Raw genomic sequence first — 21126 nt, 5'->3', positions numbered from 1 at the left:
CCTATAATCCACAAAGTATGTCACGTGTGTTGGCATCAACATCCCCTGGAAAGAATGTCTACAACAGGTCATGATAAGCAGCTTAGGCTTTAGTCATGAAGCCACTGCTGCTGCTGCTACTGCTAAGTCACTTCAGTCGTGTCTGACTCTGTGTGACCCCATAGATGGCAGCCCACCAGGCTCCCCTGTCCCTGGGATTCTCCAGGCAAGAACACTGGAGCAAGAACACGAAGCCACAATTTGTCCTAATGGCAATGTTCTAATATTCTTTACAACAGAAAAAGCACTGGACTCTGTCTCATATTATCTAAGTCAAGTCTCAGCTCTGTCACTTAGAACTATGACTTGCTGGGCAAGATAGTAAACCTCTCTAAGGTTCACAATTCCTCTTATATAAAATAAGGATATTAGATTAAATGACCTAGGAGCACCCCTTCTAACTCTAATACACCATAATAAATAAAGCATATTTAATAAAATCTACCTTAAAAGTATATGGATAATAAGACACCTCCCTTACTGATGTTATATTTAAAAAAGAAAGTTGGTCATAAATAAGAATGATTAAACCGACTGACCAACTGCAAGATGTCGAGGAAGTGACTTCCACTTGTCTATACACAGAATTGAGAATCTGCGAGGACCTTGAGCAAAGAACATGTCTCTCTCCTTGTTGGAAAAGTTTTCACTAAATGAACTATAAGAAAATGTATGAGTAGTCACATAGGTAGCCTCAAGTTTAATATCTGTTAAATGAAGATAATATCTGCTCAATCTACCTTAAAATTCAAGAGGATCAACTGAGATGTTATACATAAAAATGCTTCACAAGCAATAAAATAAAAAATACTACTCTCCAGGGCATGAGGCAAACTCTACTACTCTCTCCTGAGTGGCAAAAGCTGTATGGTTGAGGCTGTTTGCTATCCACTTGAAACTATCATAACACTGTTAATCAGCGATACTCCAATATAAATGTTAGGAAAAAAAGATCTCAATAAACCTCTCTTTTGAAGCACATGGTAGCTGTTTTCCTACTTTCCCCCTACAACCCTTTTTTAAAATTGAATTACTTCCAGGTCAATGATCTCTAATATCTCGTAAGCTATTCGTCTTTCAGCTCATCCTAGATTTCAATATTTCACAGTCACCCTTAACCTACTCAGCACACAGTCTTCACCCTTCCTTCACTTTAGTGACCTGCACTCCAGGAAAAACAACCACTGCTAAAACAACTTAGAAAGCTCCACCTCTGGACTCTTAAAATACACAAGAGCTCTAACGACAGGCTTCTACAATCTACCTCTTGGTCACTTTCTTGATCTCAGAGTGACTTGCATTTTCTTGATAAGCCATTCCTAGCGGTACTTCCATTCCTATCCATTCTGAACTTGACTAGTCATTTCCACTACTTCTACCAATCACCCTCAAATCCTTTGCTTATGGTTAAATGTTTGGAAAATGCTAAACAAATAGGTTTTCTTAGAGTAGAACTTACTCAGTCTTGAGAGAGAAGAGATTTAGTATGCGTTATTTCCCCAACAGAAATCCTTTCTGTGCCTAGAAGTTATTTAGGACCAATATCCTGAGTAGCATATTTTTTGAAACACTGGCTTACATTTACTAACTCCTCTCTACCTTTCATTCACTCCCAATCTGAAATACAGGCAAGCTTTATCAGGACTAAACACTGTATTAAAATAGACACGTATGTTGATTCAACAAGTACTTATTGAGCACCTACCATGAGACAGGAACTGTTCTAGCAATTAGGCAAACCAAATGAAATTCAGTATGAAATGGATGAAAACAGGATGAAATATGAAAATAGGATGAAAAGAGGGATGAAATTAGGCAAACAAGATGAATCAAAGACCCTGATCTTACCAAGCTTCTACTCTTTGGGGGGGGGGAATCACTTTTTTTCACTACCTGACATTTTATATATTTACCTGTTTATACGGGCTTGGTTCAGATGGTAAAGAATCACCTGCAATGTGGGAGACACAGGTTCCATTCTTGGGTCAGGAAGATCCCCTGGAGAAGGGAATGGCTACCCACTCCAGTATTCTTGCCTGGAGAATCCCAAGAACAGAGGAGCCTGGCAGGCTACAGTCCATGAGGTCGCAAAGAGTCAGATACGACTGAGCCACTAACACTGTTTATAAAATGTTTTTTAGTGAAAAGCACAGTGCAACGACAGAAAAACAGAACAGAGTAAAGAGAGAGAAGACAGTCATAATATTATGTGCGTGTCTGGGAAGCAGATACGATCAGGTAGTTTCTTCAATAAGGAGACAAAGACCTTAAGAGACAGAAGCAACTGATTACCATTAATCTGTTAATTGTCAAACTGAAATGCCTCTTGAATCCTCACCTTACTTGACCTTCCTATATCATAAGACTCTGCTGACCAATCCCTTCTACCTTTAAAGCCCTTTCTCTCTTAGCGTCAGTGATATTTCTTTCTCCTAAGTCCAAGTGTTTCGGATTTCATAAGCCAGCAGGGTTGCAACTGGTTAGTACCTAGGTCTCTAAGAATACCAAGTGCTACAGGCTTTTTCCAGCATACTCAGTAAATATTCATTCTCCCCTCTTCCCTTTCTTGACAATTTTTAAGCCTTTTTAAAGACTGCCCCCTACTCTAGTTTCCTTTCCTGCTCAACCTTAAAGCATCAGTTCCCCCCAAGTTTTTTTCTTCATCTTGTTAAATATAGCTTCGCTGAGCAAACATACCTATTTTCTGTCACTAATAAGCTAATGACTACTAAAAACTCCAGATAGATATTTACAGGCAGCTATAAAACTTTTCCACCAGATATGCCCCGAGTACTATACAAATACAACATTTCTAAAGCCAAAATCATTACCTCATCTTCCAAACTTGTCCTTCTCTTGGTTAAAGATAGTATTACGTTTTAGTCCAAGCTACAAAACTGCTTTATCCTTGATTCCTCTTCCCTCCCACATCCAGCAGTTCTATTTCATCTCTCCATCACCGAAATTTCTCTACCTATCTCCCCTTTTTAATTTCTGCTGCTTTTGCCTTAGTTCAAATCTTTATCACATATACACATTTCCAGCCTCTCCCTTCTCCAGTCTATTCTGCTGCCACAATTATGTAGTGAGATTGCCCACAACCCCTTCCAAGTCTGCTATGTTTTACCTACACTGAACTACTCTTAAGGTTCTAGCACACTTCCTGGGATTTTTATCCATCCAATAAACAAACACTAAAGGGGGTCTCCTATGTACTAGGCAGTTTGCCAAATGCTTAATATATGTTACATCATTTAATACTTAATATAGTTCAGGTAGATTGGAGTGTATTAGCTCCAAAGCTAAAAAGAAACAAAGTAAGGATCCAAGCACACATCTGTCCAATACATTGGCTATTAAAATAATATGGCATCAAAGTCAGTACCCCCCCCCCAAAAATGAATCGAGATAAATTAGTAAAGATGATGAATTAATTATCAGTTAAACCAGTGCTTAGATTAGGGGAAAACGAACAAAAACCCCTAAAGGGACAGCGTGGCTTTCTTCAACTACATCAAGAGCTACATTAGAAAAGAGCAATCAAACTTTAATCAAGTTTTAGAGGGCAATACCCTAAGGCCTACTAATTTTAGCAGTCCAAAAGAGGACTAGGCAGGAAGATCTGTCACAATTGTTAATAATGACTTATCAACATATTATGAAAGGAATGACAATACATACGGATAAAACCTGCTTAGGGTTTGTCCTCTCTCCATTTTACAGATGAAAAGCTTAAAAGAGATTGAACTTTTCCAGGTCTAGAACTACTTTTATTTCCTTTAGACATACCTATAGTGCATGGTGGTGGTTTAGTCGCTAAGTTGTGTCAGACTCTTGAGACCCCATGGACTGTAGCCTGCCAGGCTCCTCTGTCTATGTAATTCTCCAAGCATAATACTGGAGTGAGTAGCTGTTCCCTTCCCCATGGGATCTTCCCAACCCAGGGATCAAACCCAGGTCTCCTTCATTGCACCTGGATTCTCTACCATCTGAACCACCTGGGAAGACCAAGAATACTGGAGTGGGTAGCCTATACCTTCTCCAGGGGATCTTCCCAACTCAGGGATCGGACTGGGGTCTTCTGCATTGCAGGCAGATTCTTTACTAGCTGAGTTACCAGGGAAGCCCCAAGAATATGATAATCTTCAATAAAATTTTTCAGGACTCCATATGTTTTCTGATTTTACAATCAAGTTTAGTCTTCTAACTGGCTTCAATAAAAAACATGGGTTTAATTCCTTTTAATTTAATGCCAAGCAATAGTGTATTTGCTCAATTACTATGGTAAAGAATCCTTCTGCAATCCAGGAGACTGGGGTTTGATCCCTGGGTCGGGAAGATCCCCTGGAGAAGGCAATGGCAATCCACTCCAGTACTCTTGCCTGAAGAATTTCTTAGACAGAGCCTGGCAGGTTACGGTCCATGGGGTCGCAAAGAGTCAGACATGTCTGAGTAACTAACCACACAAGCACACATGGTATGTATTAAGCAAATTCTCAAAGGTTTTCTACTGAATACTGAAATATGAGGTTCATTAGACACCTTTGATATGCTAGATTTTAATTTCCAATAGGGAAAAACTCTATCTTTCACTGTACCAATGTATCACTGTTTATTAAACAAAGTCACAGAGGAATGAATTAATGAATTCCTCATTAAGACTCAAAGTTCTTCTTTATAAAGTATGACTCAACAAGGGCTAAATTTTTAAAAGGAGGAGGAGAAAAAGAAAGGCACTAACTTCAAGAAAAGTCTCTGAGAGCTTTTATTTTATTAAAATAAAAATTTTTATTACCATTTGAAATTACCAATATTCAACTGTTTTGCCCTAGAAAAAGAATAATTTCATACATTGTAACCTAATTCATTATAATTAACACACAACATTGTTAATGACAGCAACTTAATTTTGTTAAAAAAAATTAAATGAGTAAAGAAGTACTGTTTAACATGAAACATCACAAGCTGGACTCCTAAAACAAACACCCATGATAACATAACATATTACAGCAGAATTCATGTTTTTCTTCACCCATGTAATTGAGTATCATAATAGGTTTTCATTGTATTTTAAAAGCATTCGTGGTTAAGATTTCAAAAGTAATATCAGCACTGCTAAAACATAAGAATCACTAAAATGTAGGCTCAGTGAGAAGAGCGCTTTGACTTTTTATTTTTTCCTGCATCCCCACGGCCTCTCATGGACAAAGTCATTTATCTAACAAATATTTAATGAACACCTACTTTGTGTCAGACATTGTTTTAGATGCTTAGCATAAACAAATGAAAAGTCAGATGAAGATCTTTGCCTCAATTACAAATGCTAAATAAAATAATAGAAAAATAAAGCTTCAGAAAAACCATTCTAAAGCACTGTATGTGTATTAAAATAACTTCATGAGAAATGCAGGACCCATGATCCTATGCTAAAATACCATATGTTTGAAAATTCATTAAAAAAAAAAATAAGCTGTCTCCAGGAGTTCTCTAAACAAAAACACCTGAGTAAGGAATATCATTACAATTCCTACTTCATGGAAACTTTTGAGTGATCTGCCTAAAATAAATTAGCAAAGAACAAGAACTTCATTTGTTATAGTACACTGCAGCTGCACACAAACAGAAAATCATCACAGGTCTCGATTATCTATGATCCTCAAGGTGGTTAGTATGAGAGCATCACCTAGGAGCAAGAGAATGAAATAATATCATATTCATTACTGTATTTGCTTTTTGGTGAGACTAGGTCACTGCAGAAAGTTATCAGTTATTACTTTTCTTTTCATAACACAACTTAAAATAATTTACTCTCCAGCATACAACAATACACAGAGCTCAATGCCTCTGTTTATTAATTCCACCTGAATCTATGTAAATTAAGAGGAGGAAAAAAAGCTAAATCATTGCAACAGTATCCCTCCGTTGTGTTAGGGTTATTCTTCTTCAGAAGGATTAAGCACAATTTGAAAAGGAATCTTGAAACCGCTGTTGCTAATGCTGTTTTCTTTTTTTTCTTTGTTGTCTTTAAGCGAATGCTGTATTACACCAGGATAACACAGGTAAAGAGAACAGACAAGTGAAAAGAATTGGGAACAAAGCAAAATCTGGCGTCCTGCTACAGCACAAAGATAAACCCAAAGATAAAGAATCAATGTTGGCTTTTCCTTACAGAGTTCTCTTGAATAAACCCTTAAACCCTTCTGTTAACCTATTGTCCTGGCTCTAAAACTGGCCAGTGACACTTCCTCGGGAGATGCTCTCGGCACCCTTCCCATAAAAGATGCTGCAGAAATGGAAAAACGGTTACCTAGGGAAACCAAGCAAAGTGGCCAAGGAAAGTATCAGCAGTTCAAGGCTGGAGACACACCCCGGGGCTCCAGCAAAGGCTGGCGGTAGGGAGGCGGCAGACATGAATGGAGAGTCCACTTTGCAAGGAAAATAAAATTTGGTCAGAGGCTGTTATTACCAATAGGACACTCAGGTAGTGAGGCAGACCAGAAAATGGTAGGAAGGGATTTGCAGGCGTTTACCAGAGGCAGATCAGGCTCGTGGGGTAGGGCGGGGGAGCGCATCAAGTATAAACCGTTTGAGGAGGGGCAGCCTAAGGATCATCAGCTCGACAGTGTCTGGGGCTGCAGAGAGCCCAATCATCCCAGCCTCCGAAGGAGCGGCGGGGTCCACCGCTATGGAATCTGCCCTTGCCTCCCCGGTACGGAGGTCCAGGGTAGACCCTTCCCCCGCCACCCGACCCCCAGGCGCCCCGCCCACATCCTTTCTTCTCCTCACCTTCCAGTCCCTCCATTGCGCCAACGCTTCGAGATCCACCAGACTCCTTGAGCTGCACCCGCCACCGCCGCCGCCCAGCTCCGGCTGTAGCAACCCGGCCGCGCCTCCCACCTGCTAATATTCCGAGCTCCCATTGGTCCGGCGCGGGAGGGGCGGGGAGTTACGAAGGGGCGGGGCCTCGAGGTGGCCCGCCTCCTGCCGCCGATGCGCGGAGGCAGCCCACGTCCGCGCTTCAGTAGCGCTTCTCCGGTGAGTCTGCACCGCATTCGGTTGTATCTTGCCGCCGTACGGCGGCCTTTGTTCGACTCTCGCCTTGTTTTTCTCACGTCTTAGCCTTTTGTTTAGAATATCTCAGCACCTCAGGGTTCCCATCAGCAGTCCCTCAATCAAGTGCAATTCTGAATTGCCATCTATCCCTCTCTGAGGACTTGAAGCAAACACGCAAACAAACCCCGCGTCTTACACACTCTTGAGCAGCACCCTCTCCATTCCCCGCTGTGTAGTCACATTTCACCGGAGTGTATTTCCTAAACTTTTCTCTGCACACACGGATATGTGATTCTTCGGACCGTTTTCCTACAGAAATCGTACTTTCTATCTGGAATTGTAGAACTGAGATTTCTCTCGGCCCTCAGAAACAATTTCCTCAGCAGAAAAGCTTGGGCCGAAAATTAAAGTGAAACCCAGAGCTGCCTTCCTCTTCGGCTACTTTTGGCCTTCCCGGGCCCCAGACTTGGAACTAAAGTAGTCGGTCGGCGCCCCAACTGAGGAGGTACATAAAACTAGGTTTGATCAGGGAGTTTAGGGGCGAAACTAATCTATATATGACAGATGGAAGCCTGTTTCTGTCAAAACCTCTTGGGATGAAGGTAACTGCAAAACTAGCTAAAACCTCTGCTTAACAATCTAACACATTTCCCCAGAACTAAATGTCTTTGAAAATTTGATTTAGCGGTAATAAGCCATCTCATTGGCTAACTCTAGTATACGTCTTGGCAATTTGTCAGTATTAGTGTAATTTCCGTAACAAATCTTACATGCTGCTGCTGAGTCGCTTCAGTCGTATCTGACTCTGTGCGGCCCCATAGACGGCAGCCCACCAGGCTCCTCCGTCCCTGGGATTCTCCAGGCAAGAACACTGGAGTAGGTTGCCATTTCCTTCTCCAATGCATGAAAGTGAAGTCGCTCAGTCGTGTCTGACTCTTAGCGACCCCATGGACTGGAGGCTACCAGGCTTCTCCGTCCATGGGATTTTCCAGGCAAGAGTACTGGAGTTGGGTGCCATTGCCTTCTCCTTCTCCTATTACTCCGTTCAGTTGCAAAATGTTGACATCATATCTAAAGTTTGTCTGCTTATAAAAGTATGTAACTTACAAACCAGAAGCCTTTATGAAGCAAAAGTTCTATTCTCCATCCAAGAATGCCTTATAATGGAGTAATCTGAGTACATGGGGCTTCCCAGGTGGTGCTAGTGGTAAAGAACCCAACTGCCAAGCAGGAGACATAAGAGACTCTGATTCGATCCCTGGGTCTGGAAGATCTCTTGGAGCAGGGCACAGCAACCCACTCCAGTATTCATGCCTGGAGAATCCCATGGACAGAGGAGCCTGGCAGGCTACAGTCCATAGGGTGGTGTGGGAAATTAACAAGATGGTGCCAGTTAGGCTCTCTCGCCCCATGTTCTCAGGGCCTTCTCACCCATGTTCTATAAACAATGGTTTTGCATGATTATGTAACAGCCGAAATCACATATAGCACTGCGCGTTTGCTTCAGGAGGTACTCACTTTGGGCTACTTTGTGTGGTGGGCCTGTGCGAGCTTCAACATGAAAGCCCTGGTTGCTGCTGCACTGGGGCTACATTGGAGAAACGTCATGGTTATGTTACATGAGGTTATGTTATGACTCTGTTATGGCTTCATTATGGTTATGTTGTGGCTGTTGCTATGGCTGCTGAGTCAGCCAGGAGAGAGACTGTGATATGGCTACCGTGCCAGACAGGCGAGAATAAACCTGTCTGCAGTTCCATGGCTCCTCGAGTCTCCTTCCAGCCTCAGCTGGCCCCTTGCCTACCCTGGGTTCAGCAAACAGTGCAAACAGTGTGAACAGAGAGACAACCAGTGCAGGAACAGGATCAGCAATACAGGTGGCAAAGAGTTGGACACAACTGAAGCAACTTAGCACGCAGACACGAACAAGCACCTGAGGACTACACCATCTCTTTTGGGGAAGGTGATTTTAGTATGTGTGAATGTGGTGCAGTCTATCTCTATCTCTGATATGGACTCTTGAGACATGCCTGTCTCAACTCCTCCCCTCCCCCTAGTTCTGCTCTGGTTCTTTGATTCCTCTGAGATTTGAGATCCTAGGCCTAATTGGCCAGCTCACAGCCTTGCCTGCCATTTAGTCACCGGGGAGTGAGTGGGGAAAGGTCCTTTGGTGCTGCTAAGACTAAAGTTAGAATCGGGAGGGGTGGGGAATGGGAGTGCTTTAAACGAGCACTAAAAAGGAAAAACCACCATTGGAAAAAGCCCCAAAATAGAGAAAAAACTTACTTACTTTACAAATCACAAGTTCTTGAACTGAAGTCAAGTCACAAATGGAATTGGCTGATACACACCCTATTGGGTATAACTGCTACAGTAACAACAATACAGTAACAACATCTGCTACAGTAAAAACAATAATAATGGTAATAGTAATGATTTTGAAAAATTATATCAGGCATGTTTTAGGTCCTTTTCATATAGACACTTATCTAATCTTCAAAACAACTCTACAAAGTAGATATAATTTTCATCTTTTAGAATTCTTGAATTTCTAGAAGTCTCAGAGATGAAATTTTTGCTAATATTTATGCTCTTAGTGAATGGTGAAAGTGAAAGTTGCTCAGTCGTGTCTGACTCTTGTGACCCCATGGAATTCTCCAGACCAAAATACTGGAATGGGTAGCCATTACCTTCTCCACCAGATCCTCCCGACCCAGAAATAGAACCAGATTCTCCTGCATTGCAGGCGGATTCTTTACCAGCTGAGCTACATTAACTTGGATTTAAATTCTAGTCTGTCTGATTCCACCTGTAATGGATGATTTCATGACTCCTCACCTCCTCCTCATCTTGCTTTCTAATTACTTAAATGTAAATTCAGATAATTCAGATTGGTTATTCAAGGTGTATTTGTGTAGGTATAGCTACTGTGAATCTTAACTCTCTAAAATGTGCCTGCCAATCTTTAGGAGTAATGTTCTCTCAACACTCTTATCTACCCTGGCTTCTTCAGCTTTCCCTGGTTTTGACCCCTGGGTGAAGAAGACAATTTCTTATCTGCCTTTCCTTCCTCTGCCTCCTACGTGCCTGGCCCAAAATTCTCTTTGGTCTTAATGCACTCTTCTGGCTTTTCTTTTTCTTGATCTACTCCATTTTTCTGTGACATATTCATTTAACAAATATTTGTTGAGTACCTACTGTGCTTCAGGTCCTTTTCATTTCGAGCCAGTCATTAAAATGAACAAAGCTCAGTCTCTCCTCTATGTTCCAAATCTTTTATCATTCATAATTTTTTTTATCTTGCCAGTGATCTTTTAAGCTAATGATAACATTCATAGAGGAGTGTGAATTAAAGGTCTTCCCATATCCCTATCATAAAATAAAGAAAACAAAGGTTCAGAGATGTTTACTGACTCTATCCAGATTACAAAACTACTAAGTAGCTGAAATAGATACTGCACCCTTGTCTGATTACATCATATCCCTGATTCTTTCCACTTCACATTACTTTCCCTTCAACCACCATTCCCCGGAGTCCATCCACATCTCATTTGCACCTTCCAAAGAGCTGAGCAAGCTACATATATCTTCTTGTTTCAAAGCTCCAACTTCCTGTTGGATCTTACACAAAGATCAATTCCCCTTTCAGAGATATCTTTTGGCCCTCATTCAAATCCTTTTCAGAATACAGCTGAATGAGATTCTGAATCTCAATTTATATACCCACTGACCCACCACAATTTAATAAATAAAAATTTATTTATACATTTAGCAACCATGACGAAAATGATAATTTTCATCAAAAACAAAAGGGACGTATTTTTTCTTAAATCTGGGGAGAAATGACTAAAGAACCATATTCTGAGTTAGCTCTTATTAGTTTATTTAGTTTTATTTTTAGACTGAAGTAAAACAAAAAGTTTTATGTGTTCAGGGACATAGTTATAGTACTGAACAAGAAAACATTAAGAAAAGGAGAAAAGAAGATCGTAAGGCAGACTTTATTGCCTTCATTGATTGGAGGGTTACTCCATTCACAGTGTGAAAGTGATTATTCTACTTCTTTCTCCTCTAGTTCTATAAAGAACTCCATTTCTTTCAGGATTCTCTGCTCTCCTCCACTTTCAAAACTAATTCCTAGCTGCAAAAGAATGAATTTTTTTAAACCTTCAATTATGATCACATCTCTCCATCTCCGGCCACCATCATTCCAAATCTGAAATTAAAATCTATTAACTCAAATTCATATTGAGATACTCCTACATGTGTAACACTGTTCTAGGCACAACAGGGAGCTCCGAAGAAGTCTCTTTGGTTTCCAGGAAGATAACATCTAGTAGAGGAAGCCTGAGCAAGACATAATACAGAGCAATAGAGGACAATATATTCAATGGACTATTAAGTTGAGGTCCAACTTATAAAAGTAATTGGTTCTAAATAAACATTCATTTAGAGATTCACCTATGCTACTATATAAAACACTAGTTTATTGCTTCCAAGTGCTGAAATGTATTTTACCGAATACATATACCACATTTTATTTATTCCTTCCAGCAGTGATAGGCACCCAGCTTCCTCTAACTTGCAGTTACAATGAACATCTTTGTGACTGTCCCCTTATGAACCTGGGATCAAGTTCCTCTGGGATGCATCCCTGGAATAGTGGATTGCTGGATCACCTTCATTTCCAGTAAGTATGCCCAGATTGTTCTTTGCAATGTCTGTACCCAGTGTATCCTGCCACCAGCACTGTTTAAAGAGTACCCATCTTCCTGTGTCTATTTAATACTGGCTTAGGTCTAATTTTTGCCAGTCTACTGAGAATCAAGAATTGGGAATCTCTTCATATATTTGTAATTCATATATTTGTAATTGTATTCATATATTTATAATTGTGTTCATATATTTGTAATTGTATTCATATATTTGTAACACAAATATTTGTCTTACAAATATATGAATATTATACAATTATATAAATATATGAATAATTTGTATTCATATATTTGTAATTCATATTTGATTTTCAAGGAATTGTCTAATTTAATCACTGTTTTATGAGGTTTCCCTGGTGGCTCAGTGGTAAGGAATCCACATGTCAATGCAGGAGACAAGGGTTCAAGTCCTGGTCAGGAAGATCCTCTGGAATGGGAAATGGCAACCCAGTCCAGTATTCTTGCCTGGGAAAGCCCATGGACAGAGGAGCCTGGTAGGTTACAGTGCATGAGCTCACAAAGAGTTGGACATGACTTATTCACTGAGCATGCACACATGCATCCCTATTTTATGTTGTGATTCTCATCTTTTTGTTACGGATTTGTAAGTTTCTTAGTATATTTTAGATTTTAAGCTCTTGCTAATTTTGATTAGTTCAAAAATATTTTTCTAGGTTGTCAAATATTGGATATCTTTGTCTATGATGCCTGTCATTTGAATAGAAATCCTTAACTTTAATTTTGTCAAGTCCATCAATATATTTGCTTTATGAAATGTGCACTTGAGGTTTTATGCAAGTTCTCTTCACCTCTAGATTATGAGGGTATTTGTTTACATGATTTTCTGAGTGTAGCCAAACCTAATCCTAAGAAAATGGAGACAATTTAAATTCAGAGTAGAGACAACAACAACATTTTTTTCTAGTGTCTTTTAAGTTATGACGTAACTCTAAAAATTCAAATAGGAACCAATGCCCAGAACATTTTGAGACTTTGTGAATTTCAGCTTTATCCAGTTTTGCCCTTTGTTGCCAGGAAAGCAAAGTATTTTTAGATGCTCCTTTTCCCACCTAAAGGAAGAAAAACAGAAGAAAAAGAAAAATATTGAGTCCTTTCCCCCTTGCTTTATTATTAATCATAGCAGCTTCTCACAACTTTTAAAGCAGTTTCCTTTAAGTGTTGTAAAGTATTACAAATAAATATTATATAATGATGATGATGATGTCAGAATATTTATACTAAGAACAAAGAAGGAAAATTTTTAAATCACCTAAATGAATACCTTGGCACTCCTTTACGATTTTAAAAGCTTTATGGCTCTGTTTCTTAAAACAATTATTAGATCCTCTAGTTTCCGCAGCTGCCTTTTAATAGAAACAACTATTTACGAATTCACCCTATAAAAACATGCTAATTATTAATATAATTGATCACTTGGTTTTGCCTTAAGAATTAAAAGGTAAAAGTAAAAAACTAAAGCTCTAATTTTCATTAACAAGTGGATACACTTGTTATTAGAATTATCTGCCTTTAACTATTTATACAAATGCCCACTTGTGCAGACCTATCTTTCTAGAAAAGTTGCTTTTTACAGTTTTACAATGAAAGTACATTATTCTGTTTACTTACTTTTTCCTTAGAATGCATTTCAAAAGTATAAATTGAGTATATTGTTGACCTAATTTTATCGTATAAATCCAACAATTGTTTGCTTGCTGTTTCCAAGAAACAGAATTGCTTAAGCCTATTCCGACAGAGGATGAGATGGCTGGATGGCATCACTGACTCGATGGACGTGAGTCTCAGTGAGCTCCGGGAGTTGGTGATGGACAGGGAGGCCTGGTGTGCTGCGATTCATGGGGTCGCAAAGAGTCGGACACGACTGAGCAACTGATCTGATCTGATTCACATTTACGTTTCTTAGCAGCTGACAGATAATCAACAAAACAGAAATAAGAATCTCTTCTGGTTCTGTTTTCAAAACATAATAAAACTTATATAAGAAAGAGAAATTCCATATAACAAGATATTAGTATTCATAGGAATTTAATTTTTATAGATTAAGGAGAAGCAGTTTTCAGAGCATTTGAATTATGTAAAAGACTATATAGATGTTAGTAAGTCTGACTTGAGGAGTCAGAAAGCCCTGAACACCTTTGCAGTGCTTCTGTTCTTTTTATGAACACCACTGGCCCTTTGTACTAAAGGTTATTGTTGCCCTGTTCTTAGATTCCCTTTATACCGGAAGGTATACCCAGCCCCACTTGTTAATTATGTTGGCTGATAACCCATGGCTACTTTCTTCCCCTGAGAGGCTATGGTCTCACCATTAGGGAGGCAGCCCACAGCCAGTGACTGACTGACTCTGGGGTAACACAAGTTAACCTTTGACTCAAGGTGGGCAGAGAGTATTTATTTAATACACAATGGTTATAGTTAATATGAAGACCATATGAAAACCATTTCCCATATAGTTTCATGTGATCCTCATAACCTGCCTTATCCTTTTGATTTTCATTTCAAAGAAATGGAGAGTCAACTAGAGTAAGTGACCTTTTAAAATTTATAGTGAGCAAGTGGCAGGTCATGGTGATTCTTGCTGTTTAGTCGTTGTCATGTCCGACTATTTGAGACCCCATGGACTGCAGCCTACCAGGCTCCTCTATCCATAGGATTTTCCAGGCAAGAATACTGGAGTAGGTTGCCATTTCCTTCTCCAAGGGATCTCCCTGACCCATGGATTGAACCTGCATCTCCTGCATTGCAAGCAGATTCTTTACTACTGAGCCACCAGGGAAGTGGCAGGATTAGAATATGTAAATAGATTCTCTAACTTGAGATACATGACTGTAGCATAACTGCTTTTTCTAAGTAAGGACACTAAGTCTGATGAGAATGACAAAAGGGAAAGCACTAGATTTATGTTCTCTCTCAGATCACGAAAGAGAGGACTGATAAACTGTCCATGGAATGAAATAAGTGGAAGTCATCTGAATTATTCTTTATTTTCTTCAATGACAGGATCCATGTGTGATGGTTAGTTTAATGTGTCAATTTGGCGAGGTCAAGTATTATTCTAGATGTACTACGAAGGTGTTTTCTGGATGAAATTAACATTTAAATTGGTGATTTTTTAGTAAAGCAAATTGCCCTCCATAATTGCCCTCTGATTCAAAGAACATGAATTTGAGCAGACTCTGGGAAACAAAGAAGGACAGGGTAGCCTGGACTGCTGCAGTTCATGGGGTTGCAAAGAGTTGGACAGGACTTAGCAACAACAGCTCCATAATGAGGGTGGGCTTCAATCCCATCAGTTGAAAGTTTACCTTCCCTTAGAAGGAATCTGGCAGCAGAGTGCCGTTGGATCCAACCTGTAATTCTACCCTGGGTCTCCAGCCTAAAAGGACCTAAAAATTTTAAACTTGCCAAGTTTGTGCAATAAAGGACCTAAAAATTTTAAACTTGCCAAGCTTGTGCAATCACAGGAGCCAGTTACTTAAAATCAATCAGTCTCTATCTCTTTCTCCCTTTCTATAGATATAGATATAATCCTATTGGCTCTGTTCTCTGGAGAACCCTAATTAATATACTAGGCTTGCCCAGGTAGTTGAGTAATCAACACCTGGAAAGCAGCAAAGTAAAACCAAAAATACGCTCTGAAAGAATTCAAACCTTTATATAACCCTGACTCAATTCAGATATCCCACTGACAGCTTCCAAATGTCAGAGTTCTCCTTTGTTCCTATCCTCTTTTCAGAGGTAGATGCTTCTCTTTGTGTCTCAATTTGGACACCATAGAAAGAGGCAAACTGTGGCCCAAATATCAGAAAATAAATCTATAAAATATCTTAACAATCTCCCACAACAATCTTACTCTAAAAATAACCCAGAAAGGTTTATTAAAAGACTGCCCAACATGGATGGTTAGTTAACTAAACCATGGACTAGAACCCAGGTCTTCTGACTTCTGGTCCTTTGCCCTTTGTGTCTCTTTATATACAAATTTTTACATACTGCAGTTCTAGACATTGTAAGAATAAAAGCCTGTGACTTCAAGGAACTTAAATTCTATTTCACTGAGCAAGAACCTATGAAGGCTATAGTAATAATAATAATATATGGCAAATAGCAAATAACATATTGGATATAATCTAGGGATAAATGAAGTCTATAGAAAATAAGAACTAGTCAAAGTAGACAGCTTATTTCAGGCTGAGTTTCCAGGGAAAGATTAATGAAGAATTCTAGGTACTAAGATGATGCTGTGAAAGTGCTGCACTCAATATGCCAGCAAATTTGGAAAACTTAGCAATGGCCACAGGACTGGAAAAGATCAGTTTTTATTCCAATCCCAAAGAAAGGCAATGCCAAAGAACACTCAAACTGCTGCACAATTCTTCTCATCTCACATGCTAGTAAAGCGATGCTTAAAATTCTCCAGGCTTCAACAGTACGTGAACTGTGAACTTCTAGATGCTCAAGCTGGATTTAGAAAAGGCAGAGAAACCAGAGATCAAATTGTCAACATCCGTTGGATCATCAAAAAGGTAAGAGAGTTCCAGAGAAACATCTATTTCTGCTTTATTGACTATGCAAAAGCCTTTGACTGTGTGGATCACAACAAACTCTGGAAAATTGTTCAAGAGATGGGAATACCAGACCACCTGATCTGCCTCTTGAGAAATCTATATGCATGTCAGGAAGCAACAGTTAGAACTGGACATGGAACAACAGACTGGTTCCAAATAGGGAAAGGAGTATGTATATTGTCACCCTGCTTATTTAACTTGTATGCAGAATACATCATGAGAAACGCTGGGCTGGAGGAAGCACGAGCTGAAATCAAGATTTCTGGGAGAAATAACAATAACCTCAGATATACAGATGACACCACCCGTTTGGCAGAAAGTGAAGAAGAACTAAAGAGTCTCTTGATGAAAGTGAAAGAGGAGAGTGAAAAAGCTGGCTTAAAACTCAACATTCAGAAAACTAAAATAATGGCATCTGGTCCCATCACTTCATGGCAAATAGATGGGGAAACAGTGGAAACAGTGACAGACTTTTATTTTCTTAGGCTCCAAAATCACTGCAGATGGTGACTATAGCCATGAAATTAAAAAATGCTTGCTTGCTTGGAAGAAAAGTTATGACCAACCTAGACAGCATATTAAAAAGTGGAGACATTACTTTGCCAACAAAGTTCTGTCTAGTCAAAGCTATGGTTTTTCCAGTAGTCATGTATGGATGTGAGAGTTGGACTACAAAGAAAGCTGAGTGCTGAAGAATTGATGCTTTTGAACTGTGGTGTTGGAGAAGACTCTTGAAAGTCCCTTGGACCGAAAGGAGATCCAACCAGTCCATCCTAAAGGAAATCACTCCTGAATATTCATTGGAAGGACTGATGCTGAAACTGCAATACTTTGGCCACCTGATGCAAAGAGCTGACTCATTGGAAAAGACCCTGATGCTGGGAAAGATTGAGGGCAGGAGGAGAAGGGGACAACAGAGAATGAGATGGTTGGATGGCATCACCGACTCAATATGAATTTGAGTAAACTCCAGGAGTTGGTGATGGAAGGGGAGGCCTGGCGTGCTGCAGTCCATGGGGTCACTAAGCGTCAGACACATCTGAGCGACTGAACTGAACTGAACTGAGGTACTAAGAATTAAAGTCCTACAGAAGTTTACAATCTAGATGAGGCAATAATATATTTTTTTTAATGCTAGGGTTATATGCTTACATACAGAATATGTACTATGCTAGAATTAAAAATTTAGGTCAAAAAGGCAGAGGAGTTATAGGAAGAGAATATTCCTATGGTTTGGAATTGGAAAATGGATCGTAGTAAATGTATTTTGTATTTGTTCTTTTAAGATGGGTAGGATTATGACAGGTATTTTGGGTAGGCAGTTGATTACAGGATGAGCCAAGGTCATAAAAGCAGGAATGACAATACAAGTTCAGGGGAGAGTGAGAACCTGTTGAGGATGGAAAATTTATTAGACAAGTATTTACTGAGCATTTATTAATATTATATGTAGGAAACTTAAATTGAGCCCAGATTACAGAGGATCATGAGTGCTAGGGTCTGAGATTAAAATTTACTTCATAGACAGTGAAGAATCTTCAGCCTTGATGATTTTTGAACAGGATTAAATATTTTTTAAAGTGTAATTTAAGATGACTATATCTGGTAAAGACAGTGAGCAAGGTGATCTCTTGGAAGGACACTGAAATGACCTAAGCGTAATATGATAATGGTTCCACATATTGCTGGTAACAGTGTTGGTAGATTCAAGGATGTGGTTTTATGACATTTGATATTATCACTCTATAGGACACAAGTTTATGAATCTTCCCTCGTCCATTATTCCAGCCACCACTGGGCTACCTTAAGTAGATTATACATGAAAAATAGTAGCAAAATATAAAACAAAGTGTCACTTTATTATTACCTGGGCTAATGTCCAATAACTCCATTGTAGAGCTATAATAAAGCTTTGTGGGACTCTATAGTATAAGTATTATGTCAGTCACCTCAGGCTGCTGCAACCAAATACCATAATCTTCTCACAGTTTTGGAGGCTGGAGTTTGAGATTGGGATAGCTGGAGAATTCAGGTGAAGACACTTTTCATGGCTGACAAATGCCAGCTTCTTGCTGTGTAAGAACACAGCAGAAAGAAAAAGATCTCTCTATTCCTCTTCTTAGAAGGCCACCAATAATATTGGGGTAGGGCCCCACACTTAGGACTTCATTTAACCATAATTGCCTCCTACATCCAAAATATAGTTACACTGTGGGGTTCAGGCTCAATACATGAATTTGGGGATGAGAGAGAGACACAATTCAGTCTATAGCAGCATATTTTCCAACGTGCTACTTAATATTAAAAAGTAAAATGTGACATACAGTATGTATGGCACTGTAAACTCCATGACTTTCTAATAGTAAAGGTTAATGCCAACTGAGAAGAAATAAACTGAATCACATGATCTCTTTATCAGATACTAAGATATATTTTGATCCTTCAGGAAACTTTCTCCTAAAATTGAATTATAAAAGCACTTTATAGTAGGACATGAGAACAAAACTCAAATCAGAAAATAAAGATAACTAGTTTGGAGGATTAGAAGAATAAAAATTCTAATGAAAGAAAAGGGAAATTGGCAAAGATGTTAATTGGAAACAAAAATATACATTTGTTAATTTATAATGATGAGAAGTTTTACAAAATGAAAAATAAAACTAAATATGACATTTTCTATGATATACAAGATGTATTTGTCAAAGTAAACTTCAGTTTGTATTGCTGTTTAGAAAGGAATTGTTAAAGTCATTGAATTTTTTGCAGATGTTTCTGTGGCAAGATATGAAATCGTAAAAGTGTTGGTACTTATTAACTAACAAGTCAAACCATGTGTATTTGGGAGTTTATAGAATAAAGATAATGAGGTCTTACTGAGTTAATTATCACAAGATTGGTGGGTAAATTTCATCACCTTTTTAAAACATAAGATTCAACCTTAACGCACATTAAAATGCAGACTTCCAAAAATACCCTAGTAGTAACAATGTAGCTAAGACATTTAAAGTAAAGTAAAATATATTTCAAAATTTAAAATGAAGTTTAAATACTTACAGATGAATCTTAGAAATGCAAAAATGAAAAGAGGAATTTAATTTTTTTATAATTTTTAAAATTTGTTTCCTTTACACATGATTTAACATCTTCACAGCAAATACTTTATAGCATTTCCTTAGAGATCAAAACAGGAAGAAATTTCAAAATTACTTCTTGTGCCCTAACTGAATAATGAGCACTTTGCTCAGGAATTCTGTGAAATCTGGCTAAAAACTGCAGCAGCATCACAGTGTTTACTACACAGCTTTAGAAAAGAATTGATTTATTCAAGGTCATTCTTTCCTTTGGAAGTTTACTTAAATTGAATTTTTTTTTCTTTTTTTGTGGGAAGGCCAAGACTATTGCCAATTTATAGAATGTATATTTTCTTGGTCATATTGACTTTATGGACCTAGTTCTGCTGAAATTAACTTTATCCTTGGTACTTTGTGGAAGTCAGACTCTTTCCTTTAAATCGCTGTGTTCCATTCCCATTCCAAACATCTGCACGTATAATATGGTAGATTTCGCACAGTGGTAAAGAATCTGCTTGCCAATGCAGAGGATGTGGGTTCAATCCCTGGGTCGGGAAGATTGCCTGGAGTAGGAAATGGCCACCCACTCCAGTATTCTTGCTTGGAAAATTCCATGGACAAAGGAGTCTGTTGGGCTACAGTCACAGATTCAGACATGACTGAGCACATATACATAGTCTTAAGAATAATGCACTGAATTTATCTCTAATTTATCCCTCTTCCCCCACTTGGTAATCTCGTTCATTTTCTACATCTATGAGTCTGTTTCTCTTTTGTAAATAAGTTCATTTGTATCCTTTTTTTTTTTTTTAGATTCCACAAATTTGTCTTTCTCTGGCTTTCTTAGTATAATAATTTGAGTTTGGCATTAAAATACACACGTTACTATATATAAACTAGATAACCAAAATGGACCTACTGTGTAGCACAGGGAGATATACTCAACATCTTGTAATAATAACCTATAATAGAAGAGAATGTTTAAAAAATAAACATTTATATATATGAATAACTGAATTACTTTACTGTATACCTGAACTTCTTTACAACATTATAAATCAAGTATACTATAATAAATTCTTTTTAATTTTCATAAGCACTAAAAAAGAAAATAATACTGAAATCACAAGGTTTTGTTAGAAAATTTAGAAACTAAAATATTAAAGGTATAGTTGAAGAGTCTTCTCCAAGTCTCTCCAATTTAGATATACAGTAGCTATTAAAGTTTGGTTTTTAAATAACAGTTTTTAGCAAACTTACTAAACAAGCTGGAATCAAAATTTCTGGGATAAATAACAATAACCTCAGATATACAGATGACACCACCCTTATGGCAGAAAGTGAAGAGGAACTGAAGAGTCTCTTGATGAAAGTGAAAGAGGAGAGTGAAAAAGCTGGCTTAAAACTCAACATTCAGAAAACTAAGATCATGGCATCTGGTCCCATCACTTCATGGCAAATAGATGGGGAAACAATGGAAACAGTGACAAGCTTTATTTGGGGATAGGGGCTCCAAAATCACTGAAGATGGTGATTGCAGCCATGAAATTAAAAGACACTCGTTCCTTGGCAGAAAAGCTATGATCAACATAGACATCATATTAAAAAGCAGAGACATTACTTTGCCAACAAAGGTCTGTCTAGTCAAAGCTATGGTTT

At 38.5% G+C, this 21126-nt stretch overlaps 1 protein-coding gene and 1 long non-coding RNA gene across 6 annotated transcripts in view; one reads left to right on the top strand and one right to left on the bottom strand.

The window, feature by feature from the left end:
- Positions 1–6922, bottom strand: part of ZC2HC1A (zinc finger C2HC-type containing 1A) — a 209084-nt gene extending 202162 nt beyond the window's left edge. For all 5 annotated transcript variants that reach the window (XR_011570619.1, XR_011570621.1, XR_011570618.1 and 2 more), the window contains exon 1: positions 6826–6922. Coding sequence is in view for 1 of the 5 variants with exons in the window: in XM_019974022.2 (XP_019829581.1) it covers positions 6826–6841 (16 nt within the window). In the remaining 4 variants the exon portion in view is untranslated. The remainder of the gene's footprint in view (positions 1–6825) is intronic.
- Positions 6923–7019: 97 nt separating this feature from the next.
- LOC139186936 (uncharacterized) overlaps positions 7020–21126 on the top strand; it is a 55824-nt gene continuing 41717 nt past the window's right edge. The window contains exons 1-2 of the long non-coding RNA XR_011570617.1: positions 7020–7074; positions 11647–11782. This is a non-coding gene — a long non-coding RNA (uncharacterized lncRNA). The remainder of the gene's footprint in view (positions 7075–11646; positions 11783–21126) is intronic.

Source organism: Bos indicus, chromosome 14 (assembly GCF_029378745.1).
Source record: "Bos indicus isolate NIAB-ARS_2022 breed Sahiwal x Tharparkar chromosome 14, NIAB-ARS_B.indTharparkar_mat_pri_1.0, whole genome shotgun sequence".
Classification (NCBI taxonomy): domain Eukaryota; kingdom Metazoa; phylum Chordata; class Mammalia; order Artiodactyla; family Bovidae; genus Bos; species Bos indicus.
The sequence above is the reverse complement of the archived record's forward strand: the minus strand, read 5'-3'. Positions and strand labels throughout refer to the sequence as shown.